Here is a 19,551-nt window from a genome sequence, read left to right on the forward strand (position 1 = left end):
TTCGCGAGACAGTGAAAAGAGATGAATCCGTTGAATTGAGAGTGATCGGCTTTAAACAGCGTTCATCCAAACGCCGCTCGTCGCTATTTTAGCGCATGTTTGGAGACAAGTACAAACTAAACCGCATTAAAGCGCCAGACACAGGAACTGCACGTTGCATTGTTAAAAGTCAAACGTTAATATGGAAAACTACTTTGATAAGACAGCCAAAAGCCTAATTCAAACCAAGTGTTTTTTATTCACATCGTCATTTTTAAATATAGGCCTAATGTTTTATTTGTTCAGTGCCACAAGAACAAGAGGTAGCCTACATGATCAAATTAAATTAAATCTACCAGATAGTCCTAAAAAACATTTATTTCAGAGCAGTATGTGTTTCATTGCTTTTTTAAGTAATTTATAAAATGTGAAAGCTGACATCATCATCCTCCTCAAACACGAGAGTGTGATGTAAGAAGAGTCATTCTGAACCTTCCTCTCCCTCTCCCTCTCCCCCTCTCTCTCTCTCTCTCAGTCTCTCTCTCAGTCTCTCCCTCTCTCTCCCTCTCCCTCTCCCCCTCTCTCTCTCTCTCTCTGTCTCTCTCTCTCTCAGTCTCTCTCTCAGTCTCTCTCTCAGTCTCTCCCTCCCTCTCCCTCTCTCTCTCTCTCTCTCTCTCACACTCTCTCTCTCTCTCTCTCTCTCTCACACACTCTCTCTCTCTCTCTCTCTCTCTCTCTCCCTCCCTCTCCCTCTCCCTCTCCCTCTCTCTCTCTGTCTCTCTCTCTCTCTCTCTCTCTCTCTCTCTGTCTCTCTCTCCCTCCCTCTCCCTCTCTCTCTCCCTCTCTCTCTCTCTCTGTCTCTCTCTCTCTCACACTCTCTCTCTCTCCCTCCCTCTCCCTCTCTCTCCCTCCCTCTCCCTCTCTCTCTCTCTCTCTCTCTCTCTCTCTCTCTCTGTCTCTCTCTCCCTCCCTCTCCCTCTCTCTCTCTCTCTCAGTCTCTCTCTCTCCCTCCCTCTCCCTCTCTCTCTCTCTCTCAGTCTCTCTCTCTCTCTCCCTCCCTCTCTCTCTCTCTCTCATTGGCGATCACAGCGCCTGAATAATTGAAGGGCTGCACGGAATCTACGGACTCTGAGAGGAATATTCAAAGGACTAAAATGACAATTAAAGATTTTAGGAAATAAACACGGGCTTAAGAAATAGAGGACTGGAGAACATGGACGCACTGAATAGACGATCACCGTAAACTCCTCTTTACGATTTTTTACTTTTATGCTGTTCGTCATGGATTTAATAGATGTTTGGATTATTTTAACAATGTAATTGGCGTTTAAATCAAAACGCCAAAGCGCGTCGAATTCAAAGGCGATCGTGGCGCTGAAATGCAATGCTCGAGCTCAATTCTATTTCTGAAGTTTATAAACCGTGATCAGAATCGAAATCTAAAGCGACAGGACTGACTGATTTATTAAAGGACGTTTCTAAAAAGACTTTCAGCGTGTGAAGAACCAGTGCTACAGCCGATCTTTCACTACAACAGAAACAGAAAACACGCAGAAAAACTAATCACAAACCGAGTTTAGCGAGTGACCATGATCATCGCGTCGCGTTCTGTTCGAGACTAGCCGTGTCTTCTCCATGTGTCAGAAATGAAGGAAAAGTCCAAGAATGCTGCGAAGACACGAAGAGAAAAAGAAAATGGAGAATTTTATGAACTGGCCAAACTGTTGCCGCTGCCCTCGGCCATCACATCTCAGCTGGACAAAGCGTCCATCATCAGACTGACCACAAGCTACCTGAAGATGAGAGCCGTGTTTCCAGACGGTGAGTTACGATCCGATTTCACACCGATTTAAAGCAGACACTTCACCCAAATCTACTTTGATCACACTGATTTGCAGTTTATCTTCCTATTTTTATTTTATGATGTTTCAGTTATTAATTTTAAAAGTTCGGACAATTTAATCTAATTTACCATGAAACATTTTAAAACCATCATTTTGGTTAAGTTAATTAGTTTAATTAACTTAACACGAAGTCTATAAATGTAAAATAAAAATGCTAAAAAATAATAGGCCTAATAATGAAAATGAATATAATATCTGAATTCGTTTTGATCAGATGTGCTCTGCGTGATGAAATGACACTGGTTACGATTCGAGAGGAAACCATCTGAAAATACAATAATAAAGCTGTAAATGACCTGACGTCTAGAAAATCATTTATAGCTGAAAATAATTATTCCGTTCTATTCTCCGTTTTTTATCTCCATCAGCACACATCAAAATCATCGCAGATTCGTTCAGTGTCGCTGTCAAAGACTTTCACTTAAAATGATAACCGTTAGTCAACAGATATATTAAAAATGTGTCATAACAGATCTCAAATTATAAAATGGATAAATATTTTCCAAATTGTAGGAAAAAATAATTATATCGGATTACATAGACGCTACAGAGTCTATCAAATTAAGAATTAATGTTTCTTCTTTGCCTGAATTACCTTTGCAAAATTCTAATTAAACTCAACCATTTGATTTCTTTGATTTGATCATTTTCGGCTACGTGAAAGTTTAGATAACAATATTAAATAATGCTTTCTACAGTTAAAAAATAATGTGCTGTTGGAAAGAGTAAATTATTATACATATTACCAGTTTGTCTCTGATGGACGCAATAATATAAAATACGTAACAATCATGCATTTTAGTATTTTGTTTTGCTTTTTAAAAATGTTTCTGTAAAATGCTTTTTAAAATGACCTTTTAACAATTAATTTTACATTAAATCGACAAGCTCGATATGGCGTTTTGATTACTCTATAAAAATTACATATTTATAATAATTATTAGCCTATATAATTATGATCTCGGCTGCAGGAAAATGTTAGGCCTAAATAATTTCCCCCAGATACACAACGCGAACTTGACAGATAAATGTAATTAACATGTGATAAAGATTTTGGTCAGTCTTCGATATATTTTAAGCAAAATCTGAATGAATTCTTCCGAACCCACACTGCATCAATGGGACAGAACTCCAGCTGTTTGTGTGGTGTGTAATGAAGGTTTTCCCAGGACGTCGCTCCGTGTGTAGCTCAGTATTTGAGTGTGTTTGTGTTGTGTTTGTGTGAGGGCTCGGAGAGGCCTGGGGTCAGTCAGCGAGGGTCAGTCCTCTGGACATCATGGCCAAAGATCTGGGATCTCACCTGCTGCAGGTGCGAGCCTTTAAAACAACTTTATACTCTGACGCTTATTTCTGAAACCGCGTCGGATGATAATGCGAATTAAATGTTTGTTATTGTGCTCTGGTTTTATATTTCAGACGCTGGACGGGTTTGTGTTTGTCGTCGCGCCTGATGGTAAAATCATGTACATTTCAGAAACAGCTTCGGTACATCTGGGTTTGTCACAGGTGAGAGTTTAACATGAAACCAGGGTCAGTTCAGGGCCACAGTGATAACACACTCCAATACACACATAACTGAGACATTACGTTATAATTCTATCTGGGGAATGTGAAGTGAATTCTTGCACACTTTTGTTTGCTCCATATCTTCATTTGTGCTTCTATTGAGGAATTCAGTCTAGTCTGAAGTCTGAAAAAAACACTGGGCTCCTGCTTGTTTAATAAGTTTACATTTTGTATCTGGGAATGTAAAGAGACCAAACACATTCAAATTGTGTGTTTATTTTAAGAAAACCAATGTAGGATTGAATTAATGGATAATACAATAAAACAGTTTGAAATGGTGTTATGTTTAGATTTAATTTTTAATGATTTTTTAACTGTGATGACATTTATTCATCGACTTTTACTGCAAAATAAGAAAGCCCTGCATAGACTCTTACTGAGATAGTTCTCCCAAAGTAATTTATAATATTCTCTCTCACATTCTTCTGAAATTGTTTGAGTTTCTTTCTTCTGTTGAAAACAAAAGAACTTTGATAAACAAACAACTCTAATGCCTGTTGACTTACACTTTATAGTCAAAAAACACCCACATTTCTATAAAATCTGGTTTGGAAGCAAATTAAAGTGTGGAAATTCTCACATTCTGGGTGAATTATTCCTTTATGAAATTTGTCTGTGCTGATTCAGTACTTTAGCATAGCTTCATAAAGTGTCCGGGCCTTGTGCACTTTACACTTTCCAAATTTAATTTTGCTTCTAAATATGAGCAAACACAACACACCCCTTCATCTGATGAGAGACGCAGGCTCTACAGTCCTAAAGACAGCAAACTGCATCTGACCGGAGACGACGAGCAGGACAATCACAGTCTCTTTGAGGAACAGACCCTTCAGAAGCTTCTCAAACAGCTTCATCTGAGCAGTGAAGAGAAGAATCTGCTGCTGCTGGCCTTCAGGAACATCTGACACCTCACAAGAACGGGAACGAGTCCTGCAGAAAGCATGAGATGAAACCACAGCTGAATATTTCAATGGACTCTTTTCATATGTGGAAATAAACCATTGCAGGAAAAACAACGTTTATAATGGGAAACTCTATTTTTGTTCACAAAATAGGAAAAGAGATGGACTACAGCAGACAGAAGAAACAAATATATGGAAATCAGTGATCAACATGTAATCCCAGAGATGTATGGATTTGGGTTGAGGGATTCCTGAATTTGATTTGAACTAAAAATTGAAACAAAAACAAACAAAAAATCTGTTTTAGAACAGTAATGCAGTCACTCTTAACTTACATTAAAACTGAAAAAATGCGTTTCTTAGAGTCAAGAGATTGTGTCCAACATTTAGTTGAGGAGCATTATCACGTGTTCCCTTGCTTTATAGAAAAGATAAAGTAAATGTCTAGTTTGTAGGCCCAGAATCTATATTCGTGCTCCTGAAGATCTCCACGGGTGAGCTGAAAGGAAAACGCTGTTTTTTATAGTCAAAGCAGCAGCGGCCGATCGCAGATGATGCTGTCAGTGCGGGAACACCTGTGTTTGCTGAGCATTCAAATGCGCTGGTCACTGCAGAACGACCGCGTGAACGGCTGAGACCGAGACTCTGTGCAGAGATGAAGCGGGACACAGTGAGTGTAAAATATATCCTAACACTCTCAGTAAAGTGCGCATTCCTGCACGATCGCGCCGCGGCGCTACAAAGAGCAGATTAACGCGCCGCGTCGCAGCTGCGCAGAAACTCATTTGTCGCTGAAGTGCTGTGGAGTGACCTTTCCTGTGTCTGGTGTGCCCGGCTAATTTACACACAAAAATGGATCAAAGTCCAGCACAGAATCCGCTTTTGTTTTCATATGCAAATCATGTTTTTATACACGAACTCTTTGCAGCGGGAATCAGACTGTGTCTTTGAGATGGATGCAGATCAATTTCAGACAAACAGGAGCTTAGCTTCACACATACACACAAAAGGCATTTTTGTGAGTTGATGTAATCTTCTTAAATGACACAGATTCTCATCTTGATCTCAGCTGGGTTTTGCCCACTTTGGAGCTATTTGACTGATTCCTCTTTAGGCCGCCTAGCAATTATCTGGAAAAAGGTAAAGCAGCATGACTGAATGATGGTCAGAATGTGATGTGTGTGTTGTAGGTGGAACTGACCGGTAACAGCATCTTTGAGTACATTCATCCATCAGACCACGACGAGATGAGCGCCGTGCTGAGCGCACACCAGCCGCTGCAGCCACACTTCCTGCAGGGTACACGTACACACACACACACACACACACACACACACACACACACACACACACACACACACACACACACACACACACACACACACGAGTATTAAATTCATATTCATCACAAAGCGGATGTGTTGCAGAGCTGGAGCTCGAGCGCTCGTTCTTCCTGCGCATGAAGTGTGTTCTGGCGAAGCGGAACGCGGGACTCACGAGCGGCGGTTATAAGGTGAGTTCGTCTCTCTTCAACTGTAGGCTACTAATAAACCATCAAACACACGCACGTATGTTTGTTTGGAAATAAAGCAGATGACGGCCAGTAAAATTATATTCTCAGGGTTACTTTCCCTCGGGCGTTATTTTCTGCGAGCTCATCTCAAAGCCGAGATTTGAATTGCAAATGTCATCAAGTCAAAACATTTCTCAAGAGCTCGAGTTCACATGGAGAGCCACTTTAGAGCCTGAATCGCTGCCATTTCACTGTCGACACTGTGCAGCATGAACTGACCCTCTAAGCTGATCTGATTAAATGTAGCAAAGACTCGTTTGAACGCGAACCGCATATTTGAATACGTCATGAACCGATGACATTTTTACCGTGCGTCTCCACCCGCTTCATCAATCAGGCTTTGTAAATTTGTTTAAAATTTACCTTGGCAATAAACAAGTGGTTTATGTTACTTAGAGAATAAATCTGGCTCTGGATTCAGAGGCGGGTCAATAGGACAAAGAAATCTCCTTTAAATGTATGTGTGTGGTGTGTGTATGTATACTTGTTTATGCTACATTTTGGGGACCAAATGTCACTACAAGCAGTAGGGGAACCAGGATGTTTTTAGTACATAAAGTACTGGACTGTTTTAGTGCCTAAATCACATCTGAATATACAACAAATTTCTACTTATTTGTAATTGAGATATTTGTCAATTAGATCAAATTATACTGAGTGAATATGACATTTTTGTATTATTCCTGACCTCCAGGTATTTTGATAAAGGGGCTCACTTTATCTGTAAGTCAGCTAGGTTCTGGTTCTCAAAACCCCCAAAAGCTTCATCTCCAGCATTGCATACTGATGGACAAGACATGTAGATAGTGATAACAATGTGAAAAATCACATGCCAGAATGTAAAATAAGTTATTTTATGCATTTAAATTGTTTCATATACATTCAGATTTATATATTTAGCAGGAACTTGTATCCAAAGCAATTTACAACTGTGGAATGCATCAAGCTATTCATCTTAAAGAGGGAAATAGACACAGGAGATGCTTGTAATACCAAGTTTCAAGCATTGTTTAAATAAGTACAAGCTAGACAGAGCTAGAATTCTAAGTCGATTAGCATCAAAAGAGGTGAGTTTTCAGCAGTCACTCGAAGATTGTCAGGGATTCATCATTCCGGATAAGGATGGGAAGATCATTCCACCAGCCAGGAACAGTGAAGGACAATGTTCTGGAAAGTGATTTTGAGCCACCACGAGACATCGCTTACTAGCAGATCTCAGACTACTGAAGGGGATGTAGATTCATAGTAGTGAGTGGAAGTAGAGGGGTGCTAAGTCTGTGGCCGTTCTATATGCAAGCATAAATGTTTTGAACTTGATGCAAGCTGTAAGTCAGTTGGTCCTCAAAGTTACACCAAGATTTCTGACCAAAGTTGTTGTAGAAGAACCTAGTTGAATGGTGAAATCATACTGTACAGTTGGAGTGGCGGGGAAAACAAGAAGCTCAGTCTGTAGTTGATATTCTTTCATCCATGCTGAAATGTTATGTTTGTGAAAATGCTGAAACCATCGAAGAAACTTGAGAAAAAGGATCTACCTGAGAAAGCAGCTAGCGAGGACGTCCATACGGGCGACAATGTTGGCCAGCTTGATCCAGCATTATCCAGGGCGCCACAGGAGAGGACTGAGAAAGATCACAAAGGTGATTGACGATAAGCTGGGATCGCCTGCACAGACTATTCAAGCCCATTCGCAACAACTTGAGCAAACAATGGGCAGACTTAACGAAGCAGAGAACAGAATACTGAGGCAGATTCGTCAGTTGATACAGCGAACACACTGCTTCAGTCTTTAACACGCCAAGTTTCGTCACTCCCCGAACACCTGGATGATATAGAAAATCGAGGTCCAAGGAGAAAATTTACACATCATTGGCCTTGTTGAAAATGCTGAAGGAACTAATCCGACTACATATCTTCAGACTTGGATCCCAGAGTTCCTCGGCATTGAGACAAAGTCGGGGATGCTTAAACTGAAGAGATCTCATCTCATTTTTATGCCGAAAGCCGACGCCAGGGGTAGGCCTCATCCGCTTATTGTTTGCTTCCACAACTTTCAGGATAAGCAGCGGGTTGTGGATGCCAGCAGATGAGCAAGAGCCTTTTGTGCTGAATAGCACTTTGTTGGTGCGCTTCGTTCCCCTTGTTATGTGGGAAATACCCCTTGTATATGTATTGTTCACTGTTTTTTTTTATAATACTTGCTATAATGGTCACTGTTGAAGCTCGGGCAGGCTCTTTTTCATTTGAGTACTTAATTTGTTACTTTATATAAAGGGAGGAGCAGTTCCATATCTCTGTATTTGCTCTATACATTAAAATTTGCTCTATGTATTAATGCTGGGTAGTAAATTAAGAATATGCACATGCAATGTTAGGGGTTTAGATTAGATTAGGTTAGATTCAACTTTATTGTCATTGCACATGTGGGTTTGCATGGAACACTAAAACTAAGAAGGGTTATGTCTATTCTTAAGGAAAGAGTAGATATAGCTTTACTATAGGAAACACATCTGGATGGTTAGGCACATTTAAAATGAAAGCACAACTGGATTGGCCAAATCTTATTTTCATCATTCACAACCAGTAGTAGAAGGGTTGCTATACTTATTAATAAGAACATCCCTTTTAATGTTGTAAAGGGTGACAAAGACCGATTTAGTAGATATGTTTATCTTTATGGGGAAGAGGTATCGCTGCTAAATGTGTATTTTAGCTTACAAACCTTTCCCCTGAATTTCTCATCTCAACCTTTGCTAAATTCTCTGTATATCCCTCTGAAACACTTATAATCATAGGGGATTTTAACTGCCTTATGAACTCTTTGATGGACAAATGGCCTGTTAGAAATCCCTTTTATACTAAGCAGTCAAAGGCACTAGTAGCTATCTGCGAAGAACTACTATTTGGATATTTGGCGAACTTTAAACCCCACACAAAGGGACTTTACCTTCTATTCTGCCCGCACAAATGTCATACAAGAATTGACTTTTTTCTAATTAATAATCGGTCAGTTGCTGTGAGTTGGGTAACATTTTGGTATCAGATCACGCCACTGTATATTAAGATTTATTAGTTCAGGGAGTCCCACAAAGGACAAGAAGGTGGCGTTTTAACTCTAGCTTAGTTAAGGATTCGGCTTTTCTCCCTTTTTTTGTGCAGAACTCAAAATATTTATTTCAACTATAAGAGATGTTAGAGCGTTGTTGCAAGACAAATGGAATGTACTGAAAACACATGATGGAGATGGAAGGGAGAGGACAGAAAGGAGTGTGCAAAAGGAAAAAGAGTACTTAAGTGCGTTGCCTGGTTGCGTTGCTCAGTTAAAGTTGCACAGGTAAAGTTGCAGGTCTTTACACTCATAGGTCTTCACACGAGGAGTCTGAACACTTCCACTGACAGACAGCAAACAAATACACAGCCACCCAACACTTCAGAGAAAACACCTATGGTCATCTTGTTAAATTAGCAAACCCAAAAGCCTACGGCACGGCAACTCCTCAAATCTAAACTAAGTGCAGGAACGGAGCAATATGAATAACAAAAGCTTCTTCTTGGTCGGTCAATGGCTATTACTTTAATTACAAATAAATTGCACTCTGTTTACTTGTGCATTAAATTACAAATAAAAATTACAACAAAAATACATATCAGATTGTGCCTTATTTGATTTCAATTTGCAGAATAATCTAATGCCTTTGAGAAACGTTGTATAAATCCCATATACACGCATGTACAGTTTGCAGTTTTGTTCGATGTGAAGTTGAAGTGCACATCTGAAAGAAATATGACTTTTCCGCATCTTAAAAAAAGCGATAAAAAATGCTTGTGTGTGTTTGCAGGTGATCCACTGCAGCGGTTATCTGAAGCTCCGTCAGCTGCTGATGGACATGCCTCTGTTTGAGTCGTGCTATCAGATCGTGGGGCTGGTGGCGGTCGGTCAGTCTCTTCCTCCCAGCGGCGTCACCGAGATCAAACTCCACAGCAACATGTTCATGTTCCGCGCAAGTCTGGACCTCAAACTCATCTTCCTGGACAGCAGGTGAGCTTCACTCCAACACACTACAGTATCCCACAATGCAATGTGCTTAGTGTAACCAGGGGTTCTGCAGGATTCATGAAGGCAAATTTAAGTATTTTTCTAAGAAAGTAAAAAAATGTAAAGACTAAAATAAAAAGAACACAATATGTCAGTCTCTTAATGCAGTGGTTCCCAACCACGTTCCCCCAACACTTCATGTTTTCCATGTCCCCTTAATAAACACACCTGATTCAGATCATCATCTCATTACTAGAGACCTAACCCTGTCAGACAAAGGAGAGATGCAAAATGTGCAGTGTTGGGGGGCCTCCAGGAACGTGGTTGGGAACCACTGTGTCTTAATGCAAATGTCTTAAATTTGGAAAATACAGCTTACAACAGATCTCTCCATTACTTTACCTAACCCTAAAAAAAACTTAGCGGTGATTTTTAATCATTAAGCATTTATGGGCAATGCTATATAATAAAGAAAAGTGCAGCATATGTCTGCTCAAATATTAAAAACACAAGGATGGACGTCTGAAGTAAACAGTGTACAGTGATCTGAACACAATGAGCTTTTTTCGTAAACACAGTAACACATTTACATTTATTCATTTAAGCAGATGCATTTGTCCAAAGCAACATAAGTGCCAACAGTAGAACATTTCAAACATCGTCTGGATCAATACGATTTAAACCAGGATATAAATGCACAGATGATGATATTTTTGAGTGGGTTGTAGTTAAGTGCTCAAATGCTTCTTGAAAATGGACCAGACAGCATGAGGTTGAAGATCATTTCAACAGGGAGGAGCGGTGAAAGGAAACATTGTTTCAGGAGGGTAAATGCAGTCTTGTTTGTGTGTCAGGGTGGCTGAGTTAACGGGTTACGAGCCGCAGGATTTGATTGAGAAGACTCTCTACCATCACGTCCACGGCTGCGACGTCTTCCACCTGCGACACGCGCATCATTTACGTGAGTCACCGCATGCTGTTCATCAGTGCTTCTCAGCCATGTTCCTCGAGCTCCACCGACACATATTTGTCTTATTCTACAATTATTGCCAGTTTGTATAATCTTCTGAGTTTTGTATTTCACAGTTTTTATTGATTTCGAGGAACACTGAATGTGTTTCTGAGTAAACAGATGTTCATATTGAGTCTAGAACTACAGTGAGATCATGTTCACACTCAACACTGAGCTGACTCCTGATCTCTGTCACCATGGCAACACCAGAGCTGTCACTCAACACATGAGAAACAGGCATTACTGATCTGAAAAAACAACTAATATTTCCTTCTAAATTCATTCATTACTTTACTAGTTACTCAAAGTATTCTGATTACCTAACTTGCGTAACTTGTATTCCATTACCACCAACCCTGTCATTCAGTCGTATGTGTGTGTGTGTGTGTGTCAGTGCTGGTGAAGGGGCAGGTCACCACCAAGTACTACCGAATGCTGGCCAAACACGGCGGCTGGGTTTGGGTGCAGAGCTGCGCCACCATCGTTCACAACAGCCGCTCATCTCGGCCACACTGCATCGTCAGCGTCAACTATGTCCTCACGTGAGTGATCTTTCACTTCCCTCAAAGCACTTCTGCCAGACTTATGAAGGGAAATATATGACTCTTTAAAGCCCAAAACACACGGCACAGTTTCCGGCTGTCCCAGACAGGCATCGTGAATCAGTCGTGGTTCCTAATCGGCGCTCTTATGTCAAACAGTGAGAGAGGTTTAAAGATAGCCTACGATACATTTACTGCCCAACCAATAAAACTGTGACATGAAATCAACATCAACGCCACGTTGTGCTAAAACATTAAACTGCTTACCTCAGGCTTTTACTGTTTATAACTTTTACTGTATTTTCTGATCACACTGCAAACAAAAGAAAAATCTTCCTCTGTATTTGTCTTATTTTCCAATACAAATATTAAAAAATCCTTAAATTAAGACACGAGATGCAACATGACAGCAGATAAGAAGTCTTGTTTTATGAAAAAGAAAAAAAAGATAGAAATGATGTGAGTTTATAATTAAAATGAAAAAATATTCTGCCAATGTAGTCTGAAAAATCAGCTTAGTTCAAAGGGAAACAAGTTTTCATTCCTCACTGACAGATATTTGTTATTAATCATAAAGTTTCATAGAAGACTCTTCATTTTGCATCTCCAGTAAATTCATCTTGATTTAAGGGTGTTTAGATATTTTACTGGAAAACAAGACAGAACTACAGAGGAAGAGATTTAGAGATTTAGCAGTTCTTGTGATATTTAATACCACAACTACATGAATTGAAGACTTTCTGCTCTTGTTTCAGACCTTACATTATAAGAAAGGTGGATTAAGACTTGTTCAGACCCGCAGAAACCCTGTGTTCACTAATGCTGTGTATCTCTGCAGCCATGTGGAATATAAACAGATGCAGCTCTCTCAGGACCAGAGCAGATCCAGACCGTCTCTCTCATATAAGACCTCGAGTCTGGTGGTTCCTCAGGACTCACGCAAACAGCTGAAAGCCAAAGCAGCCAAAATCCAAAGCAAACCCAAAGCTCCCCCGTATCCGCAGGTAAGAGCGCTCGCAGGCTCACCCGGGAATGGTTTCCAGACCTCTCTGCATGCTGATGAAGCGGAGTGTCCTTTGTGGAAGTCGAGTCCCTGCAGCCTGCCATCCTGTCAGCAGCAGATGCACATCCCCGAGCCGTCCTACACACACACACCTGCGCAGACACACCTGTCCCGCAGGGAAACACCCTGGAGCTGCGTACACTCAGGTAACAGCCCACACACATCAGAACCACAGACACTTTCTGCTGCTCTTAAATCAGAGCAGACTTTTACATTCATAAAGTCGTGGCATTAAATGTTGCATGAACTGCTAAATTAATGTCTTTCTCAGCATTTCTGTCTTGTTTTCCTGTACAAATATCAAAACATCCTTAAATCAATACACGTTTACTGGAGATTCAAATGAAGATATTGAATGAAGAAGACTTGTTTTTTGCTCATTTTAACAAAATGAAGTGAACAAATAGTAGGGAATGTAAACTTGTTTCTCTTTGAATTAAGTAGATTTTCTGACTTCACTGAGAGATATTTCTTCTTGTTTCAATCGTAAACTCACTTCATTTTGATAGTTTTTTTATTTTTTTTATAAACAAGATTCCCTATCTTCTGCAATTTTGTTTTTTCAGTGTATCTTGACTTATATATATTTAGACTAGTGGTGGGCAAACATAATTTTTTTTAATCTAGATTAATCTCACTGTGATCTTGAAATTAATCTAGATTAAAATGGCTCATTCGAATTCAGCCAAAGGCATTCAGAATATGTGTGTTACCCAAATAAAATTGACAAACAGTAAGTCTTTGAGAAGGGGTTTATCAAGCTAGGTGGTGCTTAAGAAAAGAGGCTCATCTCCTGTTTCCAAAATGCATCACAAAGTGCTTGAAAAAGCTGTAAACGAATCCCACATTGCACAAGGTGCAAACAACCGTACGCCTGTTTCACACATACTCCGTCTGCAGTGCGTATGTGCATTTTTTTTTTTTACTCACCCATGTTAACGGATTCCAGTTGCATTCCAGAAGCATTGCGTCTGCAGCAGTGCAGCGATCGTTTATGTAGCGAGTAGCAAACTGCAAACGCGTCCTGTGTGAAAGCACATCGAGTCTGTGCTGCACCACATACGTAACGCACACGGACTGCATACGCACTGCAGACGGAGTATGTGTGAAACAGGCGTGAGCAGGACCCTAGCTGTGAAAGTCATCATAGCTTGCTTAGTATAGACCCAGCTCCCAACCCAACTTTGAGAATAGATTAATGGCAAAAAAAAAATTATCGCCCGATAAGAGTCTCACGTTAACGCAGCACGTTAAAGCCCATAACGGCCCACCACTAATTTAGACATTTTTTTACCTTTATTTTATCAGAAAAAAGCACACTGAGATTAAATATCTCTTCTACAAGAGCGTCATGACCAAGACTCACATGGATCTAGCAAGTAACATCTATCAAACAGAAATAAAACAACAAAAAGAACCAATACATAACACATAACAATCAAATAAAGCATCTTAAACCCGATGTTTCTCCCTCCATATAATTTAAAATCACTCAAAAACATCCAATATATTAAAACTAAAATTAGAAATAAGATGTATTTTCAAACTGTTGCTCTCACAACCCGCTGTGTGCTGCCACACATTTAGAGAACATATTGACATATTTTGTTGATTTCAATATATTCCATTTTCTTTACTTGGTCTAAGAAAGTTCTTTAAAACTTCTTAAATTTTACTTTCAGAAATCCTGCCGAAACCCTGAGTGACAGATGGACAGACAGTAGGGGTGTAACATTGATGTAGTTATTCTGCGGTTTCATATGCATGAAATTTTAAATCACAAATGATATGTTTTGGCCAGTAGTTGAGAAAGTTCTAAAGACCGAAGGTATCAGCTTCAAAGTTACAATCTTAATCAAGTGATTTGCAAACCTCAAAAATTAAATCAAAAGATTCACGAACCCTCACAGAAGTTCTGACCTGAATCAAATGATTCAGGATCTGATTGAAGGGATACGAGAAGCAGTGGTTTAACCAGTGGCGGCTGGGGCAGTTTCACTAAGGAGGTTCAACCAACTCTGAGTTTAAACTTAAAGTCTGAGTTGACTTACCGTGAGATGGGAAACTCTGAGTTTTCGGTTACAGAACAGCTGAAATGAGTTGGTTTAATCAACTCTCAATTGACTGACTCCGAGTTAAGCGCATGCACCACAACTATAAAAAGCCATTATCAATGGAGCACCGATATTATGACTCCAATTTATTACAATTTACCATGTAAAAAAGTAGCAGTTCTGTGCAACAGGCTAAGTGTAACTAATAATTAGATGCTAGTTATACTTTATACTGGCAGATACATTTGCACCTCAGTATTGTTATACATTAACAGAATGCAATAATATCAGATTGTAAATTATTATATTTATTTATTACAATTATAAATAGTTGTATCATTATTAAACATTCGTAAGGCACTATACTTCGACTTTTAGAAAATGTTGTTCATTTTTATTGAAAATAAATTCTAATGTGACGTGATGGGAAAAGTGAGAAGAACGAGCTCAGTAAAAGCCGGACTCTAACCCAATCAATCGTGTTACAAGCTAGTTTTCTGTCCCCAAAACATTACTGTCTACACCACTGAAGCCGTTATTCATGTGTGTCGTATTTAACCTTGTGTCGATGGAGGGCAGAGCTACGGTAGATTGGCACTTAGTAATAGACACTGAGAATAATCTTGTTTTCCATTTGCATTAAGTAAAATTATGTGCCAGTGTGGTAATAAAAATAATCTTAAGTAAAATGCATTTAAATTAGTTTGGCTGGTCATCGGACTTAGGTGCGACTTAATTATCAGAATTAATTTGACATGAACGAGAGGGCTACAGAGTCTACACTGAAGACAGAGAGCGCCCTCTCGCGGCTGGAGACGGTAATGTTTTCTCTTGGTTCTTGGTTCTAAATAATTGCGACTTATAGTCCATTGCGACTTATATATGTTTTTTCCTTGTCATGACGTATTTTTGAACTGATGCGACTTATAGTCCGAAAAGTTACAGAAGAGCATTTTTCCAGCGTGCATTAATGAAGTGTTTAAAAAGGTGTAGGAGACCGAAATAAACTCTGGGTTTATCGAAGAAAAGCTGCTCCTGACCAGGTTAGGTTCAGAGAGTGAGTTACCATGGTAACGGACTCAGAGTATAAGTTAGCTCTCTTTCAGAAAAGGGCTCGACTTACCCTGCTTTCTCATGTTTGACAAACCTCCCTTTCTGAAACAGAAAACCTAGAGTTTCCCTCATTTAGGGTTAACATACTCAGAGTTTTCACTTAACCTCCTTTCTGAACCAGGCCGCAGGTGCTAAAATATTTTGGGGGGTACAAACAAACAGAAACGCAGTGTTAATACAGTGACAGTGTATCATTACTGCTTAGCTAAAAAAAATGGAAGTTGAAACTTCAGCTACTAAAGCATAAAATAAGATACCATGAATCAGTTAAATTAATGTTAATGTAGGTGTATTATCAGTAAAGTTACATTAAACATGTAATAGTTTATTAATAATAGCAGCCATTTATATTAATGTGACTCAGAGATGAAGGCCATAATACTAAAGTCCACACGAGAGAGCCACAGGACATCAAATCCTTTATGATCTTGTGACGATCGCCTCATGTTTAACTGCATTGCTTCAGTTTTCTTCTGTGTCACTGTGACACAATGCTTCGGTGACAAGACTTTGAAATAACAAACAGGGAAACCAATAAAAGGCATGACTTGCTAACTCCTTCCAAGCTCCGGGATCTGTATTCTTTTCTTCTTCTTCTTCTTCCTCTTCTTCATTTGAATGCATTGATAAAATATTTTTTGTAAAGATAATATAAAATTTACTTCCACACACAAAACAAACGTTCTACAGTTCAGATTTTTTTATTTTTAATACAGTAGGTGCAAACAGGACTGCCAGTTGAATAGTAGGAATATAAATTATGCAATTTCCTGATTATTTTGCAATTTATATTTAACTTATTTCTAACATGTGGCTTATTTAATATTGACGAGCCGCCACTGGGTTAAACTGTTTCGAAAAGCTCAGTTTCACCAGCACTAAATGCTTTTTTAAAATCATGACAAGCAATATTGAAATTAAAAAAATAATGTTTATTTTGATCAGTTTTTTGCTAGTGAATCGCCTAATTGAATGATCGAAGTAAGAAGTTTAAATCATTTGGAGAGGTTTCAAACAGAAAACAAGATTATTTTGCTAACCCACTGGCAGATTATTTTTTATTGTTTCAAGCAAAAAAAATTTACTTTCTTTTCTGAAAAAAAAGGACAACAGTTTTTACTTTTTGATTTTATGATTGTTTGATATTTTGGCTGGAAACAAGAAAAACAAACTTAGAAGGAATTGAATTGGTTTGTCTGTTCCTCTGCTCTTCACGTGTTCAGTCATTCACACGACACTGTCAGCACTGCTACATGAACTGAAATAAGCCAAAAGAATATAAAGAAAGGAAGAATGATCAAATGTGCACCAAGCGGATAAAAGCGACTGCCAATTGCATAAATGTAACTGTTTGATTACCTGCATTACTAGACGGCACATCTAATGGCAGGACTCTGTCTGTCAGGTTCGGCGGGTGATGCATTCACAGCCCAGCTGCTGCAGAGTGGCTACAGACCCGGCGGGGCGTTTAAAGAGGAGTCGGGTCAGAACCGCAGCAGCAGAGAGCATCAGACGCTCCAGGGCTTCGGCCAGAACAGAGAACTCTCAGAACAGATCCACACAGAGGACAAGAGACTCCTGGTGTCCCAGAGCAGAGTCTCTCTCAACCTCCAGCACGTCTGGGCCAAACACGTCCCATCAGGACCCTACACTCTCACCCACTTAACGGATGGGTACCGAGCCGAGGAGGTGCACCGGACCCAGAGCAGCGCTGGCCCTCATTACATCAGCACCTCCGTCATCATCAGCAACGAGAGGTGACCGGCTGCACTTCTGCAGAACCACAGAGCATCCGTTCACACACGCAGCAGCAAGACTGAGCAAGACATCCGGAGTACAGAGGAGGACACGGTTCAGTCATCAAGATCTCCAGATGAACCTTATATATAACCCTGGACCACAAAACCAGTCGTAAGGGTCCATCTTTGAGATACACCATCTGAAGCTCAATAAATCATCTCTCCAGTGATGTGTGGTTTGTTAGGAGGACAATATTTGTCTGAGATACAACTATTAGAAAATCTGAAATCTAAATCTTTAAAGTTGTTAAAATGAAGTTCTTAACGATGCATATTACCAATCAAAAATTAAGTTTTGATATATTTACTGTTAGGCTTCTTCATTGACCATGATCTTTATTGAATATCCTAATGATTTTTGGCATAAAAGAAAAATGTATAATCTTGACTCATACAATGTTTTGTTGTGTATTTCTACAAATACACCTGAGACACTGATGACTGCTTCTGTGCTGCAGGACACAGAGTAGCTGTGTATTATTGTTCACTAAACTCAGATGTGCAAGATATAATCATCCACAGATTGTTTTTGAAACATGATTTTGTGCCAACATTTACAAAACTAAAATATTTAATCCAATTTAGCTATGGCAAAAAAAGAGGAAATGTTTCAGCAGGATTTCTGTAAAAATATCAAAATTTAAAGGTGCAGTAAATGATATCCGAGAAAGGGTGAAAGTGGATCAGACAGAGCGCCAACGCACATCTGTAGCCAATCAGAAGGGGCGTGTCAATCAATGAAGGGGGAGGGGCAAGGCAAGTTTATATTTATATATATATATATATATATATATATATATATATATATATATATATATATATATATATATATATATATATATATATATATATATGGCACATTTCAAGTGCTATACATAAAATAAATTAAAATAATCATATATATGTAATCACAACAACAAAAGCAAAGATTTTTACAACTTTAAATTGAAAAATTTATTTAGAATTAATTAAAAGAGCCAAGAATAGAATAAGGATTATACATAAAATACAGTGCAATCAGTTTGGCCAGTGCTCTTTCAATAAATGCACAGCTACACAAATGAGTTTAGAGTTTATTTAAATGCATTTTAAACTGCAGTTAAATAAGGCTAGTGTTTTAAATCATCTGATCTTTTCTGAAAGCTGTGTTCTGACTGACTCGATCCTAAAGATCTGAGTGATCTGTTAGGTTTATATTCAGTTAACATATGTGTTATATATTTAGGTCCTAGGCCACTGAGTGATTTATATACGAGTAAAAGTACTTTAAAATCAATCGTAAATGTAAGTGGAAGCCAGTGTAAGGACCTGAGGACTGGGGTGATATGCTCAGAATCCTGACAGCAGATATAAAATATTAACCCTTTCTCAGAAACCACTTTACACTAGTGTTCGACTGGAAGCACTGCACAGAGCAACTGGTGTAAGCAATTGGATCACATACGATTTTGAATTACAACCGTACATTAATGTTTTTTGTTCTGTGCAGCGCTGATTCAAGTCGAACACCTACTTATTGTACCTTTAAAGGAGAAGTGTGTAAATCTATGCGACTAAGCGGATTTATTTCACCCACATAATAAATGCACATGTGGAAAATAATGTGTATTGAAAATTAAAACGCATGAACATTTCATTACACCAAATACACAAAATAATGTTCTTTTTAGCAGCATCATATGACCCCGTTAACAGGACATCTCACACTTCAGTTTTAAATGAAGAACTGCTGAACACTGAGCTGGAATGAAACCGAGTGAACCGGTCTGGTTTTCTGTTGTTTAACAACCAATCTTGCAGGTTTCTAACCGGTCACTCTCTTCATATCAACTGCTATAATGAGCACTTTATACTGCTCCAGCATTGTGCAGAGTCTAACAGATGCAGTGGATATTACTAGAATGACTAGTTTGATTAGAATCTCAATAAACATGAGATGACACACATGAGCGTGTTGTGTCGTGACTCTCAGAAACAAAATATTGAACAGAAGTACAGATTTTCATAA

The 19,551-nt window shown here is 39.1% G+C and overlaps 1 protein-coding gene across 1 annotated transcript; it reads left to right on the forward strand.

Annotated features, from left to right (window-relative positions):
* Positions 1–1,500: 1,500 nt before the first annotated feature.
* LOC113110072 (single-minded homolog 2) lies at positions 1,501–17,771 on the forward strand. Its single transcript, XM_026274076.1, has 10 exons — positions 1,501–1,800; positions 3,110–3,192; positions 3,300–3,389; positions 5,542–5,650; positions 5,779–5,864; positions 9,764–9,963; positions 10,815–10,921; positions 11,367–11,514; positions 12,353–12,723; positions 17,150–17,771. The coding sequence occupies exons 1-10, from the start codon at positions 1,626–1,628 to the stop codon at positions 17,503–17,505; spliced, it is 1,725 nt and encodes a 574-aa protein (XP_026129861.1). The 5' UTR covers positions 1,501–1,625; the 3' UTR covers positions 17,506–17,771.
* The last annotated feature ends 1,780 nt before the right edge of the window (positions 17,772–19,551 follow it).

Source organism: Carassius auratus, chromosome 10 (assembly GCF_003368295.1).
Source record: "Carassius auratus strain Wakin chromosome 10, ASM336829v1, whole genome shotgun sequence".
Lineage (NCBI taxonomy): Eukaryota > Metazoa > Chordata > Actinopteri > Cypriniformes > Cyprinidae > Carassius > Carassius auratus.

Bases quoted from the DNA above. Each gene is read 5' to 3' on its own strand.
- LOC113110072 (XM_026274076.1), top strand. From the start codon at position 1,626: ATGAAGGAAAAGTCCAAGAATGCTGCGAAGACACGAAGAGAAAAAGAA. The intron at 1,801-3,109 runs GTGAGTTACGAT...TGTTTGTGTGAG, and splicing joins GAGAGCCGTGTTTCCAGACG to GGCTCGGAGAGGCCTGGGGT. The intron at 10,922-11,366 runs GTGAGTCACCGC...TGTGTGTGTCAG, and splicing joins GCGACACGCGCATCATTTAC to TGCTGGTGAAGGGGCAGGTC.